This window comes from Merops nubicus, unplaced genomic scaffold, assembly GCF_000691845.1.
Source record: "Merops nubicus isolate BGI_N331 unplaced genomic scaffold, ASM69184v1 scaffold19640, whole genome shotgun sequence".
Lineage (NCBI taxonomy): Eukaryota > Metazoa > Chordata > Aves > Coraciiformes > Meropidae > Merops > Merops nubicus.
Genome location: NW_008581075.1, coordinates 1 through 3,567, shown reverse-complemented (window position 1 = coordinate 3,567; position 3,567 = coordinate 1). Strand labels below are relative to the sequence as shown.

The window sequence follows — 3,567 nt, the reverse complement described above, 5'->3', positions numbered from 1 at the left end:
CATTCCCCTCCCTCCTGCTGACTCAAAAAACACACACACAACTCCCCGCTGCTGCAAACAGAACTCTACTTAAGGACAAACATCTACCAACTGCAGAGCAGGATCCAGGCCAAGAGCTGCTTCTTGAGACCTTACACCAACACTCAAGATGCATTTTTCCTCTCCTTTTTGTTTTTAAATCCACCCAACACCTGCCAGAGGGACAGACAGGTATATTTTGGTTAATTCAGTGACTAAAGGAGCAATGCTGACACCCTGTTACCTTCCATTTCACATAAAACATCACTCCTTTCCCAAAAAATGGTTTCAGGGCTATTTCAGCTACCTTGCAAAGGGAGTTTTCACTAAATACATTGACCCACCATTCATTCCATTGTATATACTTCTGTGGTGAGGTGACAGGTCATCTGTTACTTGTCTCCTGAGGGTACCTTCTCTGCTGCCTCCACTGAGATGTTTGAGATGCTCTGGGCTCCCTCCATAGTGTTGTTTGAGATGCTCAGGGCTCGTGCCCCTCACTTTGTGGAGGTGTTCTGTACTTCCACTTGGTGTGTGCTTTTGAAGGTGATCTGGGCTGCCCCCGCTGTGCTTTTGGTGCTCAGGGCTGCCACCAGGCCTCTGCTTTGGAAAGTGTTCAGGGCTACTGCTCAAAACGTGCTTTGGGATCGTTTCTGGGCTGCTGCTGCTGTGCTTCTGTGGTTCAGGGGCTTTGACAATGGGTTTGTGATGCTCTGGACTCGGCCCTTTCAGGTGGTGATCGGGGCTGCCAGAGCTCCTGGGCTTCTGCAGGTGCTCGGGGCTGAGGCTCCTGCGCTTCTGGTGCTCAGGGCTGCCCTCCCCCCTCCCCTTCTGGAGGTGCTCTGGGCTGCTGCTGGGGTGGTGCTTGTGATGGTCTGGACTGTCTGTGCTCCCCGTGCTGGAGGTGCTGCTCCCATCCCCCACGTCCCTGATGTAGGAGCTGGTCGCCGTGAGCTGGCACAGGCTGATCTGGCTGTCGATGGAGCTCCTGCTGCCTGCCCCTCCACCCTTCTCCTCATCCAGCAGCACGCAGAGTTCTTTCAGCTCCAGGTTCTCCTTCACCACTTCTTCTTGCCTCACTTCCAGCTCTTTCAGCTTCTGCAGGTACAAGGCCACCTCTTTGTGCATGACGCTGGCGCTGTACCTGCCCAGCCGCTGCCACTCCCGGGACACCTTCTTGCCCTTCTGCCTGTCATCATCCAGAAAGCAGCAAAGGTCTCTCAGCTCTTGGTTATCCTCTTGCAGCTTCTGGTTGATATCCTTTAAAAGAAAGATATTTTCATGACAGAGGAAGATATAAAAGAAAGAGATACTCATGACAGAGAAGCAGCCAAAGAACAAACGTTATCCCGTCACCATTACACAAGGCAGCGAGCAGCACTGCTGTACTCTCATCTCAGCACTCAAGTGAGGCTTTACTCTCATCTAAGCACTCAAGTGAGGCATAAATAATTGCACGTGTCAGCCTGGCACATGGTAACACCACCACACTCCAAACAAAGCTGCTGTCCAGTAAAAAGTCACTGCTGCTTGGAGCTGACCTTCAAGAGTTCAAAGATCAGCTTCCGATCCAGCACAAAAGGTTCATCTCCTTCATTAATTTTCATGCTAAATATCAGGATAACTCAACTCCCAAGCTGAGCAAGGGTCATAAGCACTCTCACGATGATCTCACGCCCTGGAGAAATATTCACCTGAGAGTTATTGCTGAATAAAACCAGAAGGTACATCAGAAATTGTCGTCTCGCTTAAATAATTAATTATTAACATTTATACTCTCTATTCCCTGAAGCACATTCACATATTAAGACAAACGTTTCAGAGATTTTTAAGATCTGGAGTGAGTTTGATTGTGTTTCAGATTTGCATAAAAGAACCCTGCCAGTCATCACCTCCTCAGAATCCCTTCAACCACTTTGAAATGGAACAATCTGCTCGAATTGATCTCTCACTCCTGACAAAATACAGTAGGTGGGATTCCACACCCTCCTCTAGGGGAGGAAAAGTCTGAAGCAAATGCTCTGAGGCAAAAATGCTATTACTGCAGCAGAATGAAACACTGAAAATGTTTTCTCTGGCATATTATCCTCCCTGTTTTACTCAGCTGGCTTGTGACTGTGTTTATCTTCCTCCCATTTGAATATTCATTCCTTCTTATGTATTAGAATTAGAGATTAGCCACACTTGCTAAAAATTTAGCCTTATGGAAAGACCATTTAAGCACTGTTTCTTAAGAGGAAGCTTTGGTAACTCCAGTGGATTTGTGTACAGACATAGGTGTTTGATCTCTGCCTCAAAATAGCTTTGAACTTGGTCAACTTCAACCCATATTTGGGAAAAAAACATTCTCAGTGAGGATACAAAGTGTCTGTGCTGGTGAGAGAGCTTTAGAACAACACCATGGTGGAATAAAAAAAGTTGTGGAAGCCCACAAGTCCCCAGTCAGAAGTAGAAGACACCAAAACCATGTTCAGCTGGTCACTCTCACTCATGGACCCATTACTTCCCACAGGACAAAGGAGGTGGATCTCCAGGCACCAACTCAGGGCTCAAAACCTCCTTCTCCCAAATTCCTTTCAAAAGTTCCAGCTGAGTTATCTGGACCAAAGGCAGAAGTTAATCAGCACTCGAGGAGTTCAGGATTGAGGGAGGAATTTCTCACTCCCTCCTACACATCTTGGTGTGCTGCTACTCATCTGGAAGATGCACAAATCCACATGAGGTCACTACACCTTTGGACAGAGCTGGGGAAAAGGTACTACTGCTGCTGTTTAACTTAACTCTGAAAATGTAAGCCTTACTTTTCTATCATGGATACTATCAGGGATGGGTATTTTTACCCTCTTTTTTGTCAAAAAGAGGGAGGAGGGCACACACATATTTGCAGAACAGGAAAACCTGGGAGACAAGAGCAGCCTTCCCTGGAATTTATTTTATGCCACACTACTATCAAAGGCACTTTCTCAGTGATTTTCTTGTTTAAAGCCATTTTAAAAGTAAAGAACTCTCTTCTCATGTACTCTCACATAATAATTGAAGGGCCCATGCTGCACCTCCATCTCTTTTCTCCTGCCCCTCGACCTCACCTCACTGAGGGCATTTCCTAAAAGCAATATCCCTTCCCAAAGGCACAGACAGAAAGTGTTTTAGATGTAGTCATACCCACTTTAAGGTAACTTTTTCAGTCTGCAACCCCCGTGGCACATGCTACATCAGGGTAATCATCTGTAAACACTCACACTACCTTCCCACTCCTCAGAATTGGGAAGGAAACACTAGGACTGTGCTTCTGACCTAACAAAAAAGGCTCAATTAGAAGGGAGAAGTCGTTCCAGACTTGGTCTGCCCTGACTGTAGCCTGCAGAACTATGCAATCGGAAACGGCTCGATCCGAGATGTGTTATCAGACATCTCTGTCAGCCACTTCTGATCATCCCCCAACCCAGGGCTTTGCCATCCCCTGCCACACGCTGCCCTGCGTCCTGGCCACCACCGCCTGCCCCCAGCAGGTAAATCCTCTTAGAGAAGGGACAGAAACAGCGTGAGCCA

At 47.3% G+C, this 3,567-nt stretch overlaps 1 protein-coding gene across 1 annotated transcript; it reads right to left on the bottom strand.

The window, feature by feature from the left end:
* Positions 1 to 321: 321 nt before the first annotated feature.
* On the bottom strand, positions 322 to 1,625 carry CCDC85A (coiled-coil domain containing 85A). The gene is made up of 2 exons (XM_008948655.1): positions 1,560 to 1,625; positions 322 to 1,278 (listed from the first exon to the last, which is right to left on the bottom strand). Exons 1-2 carry the CDS (start codon positions 1,623 to 1,625, stop codon positions 322 to 324), a joined length of 1,023 nt encoding a protein of 340 aa, XP_008946903.1.
* Positions 1,626 to 3,567: the final 1,942 nt, after the last annotated feature.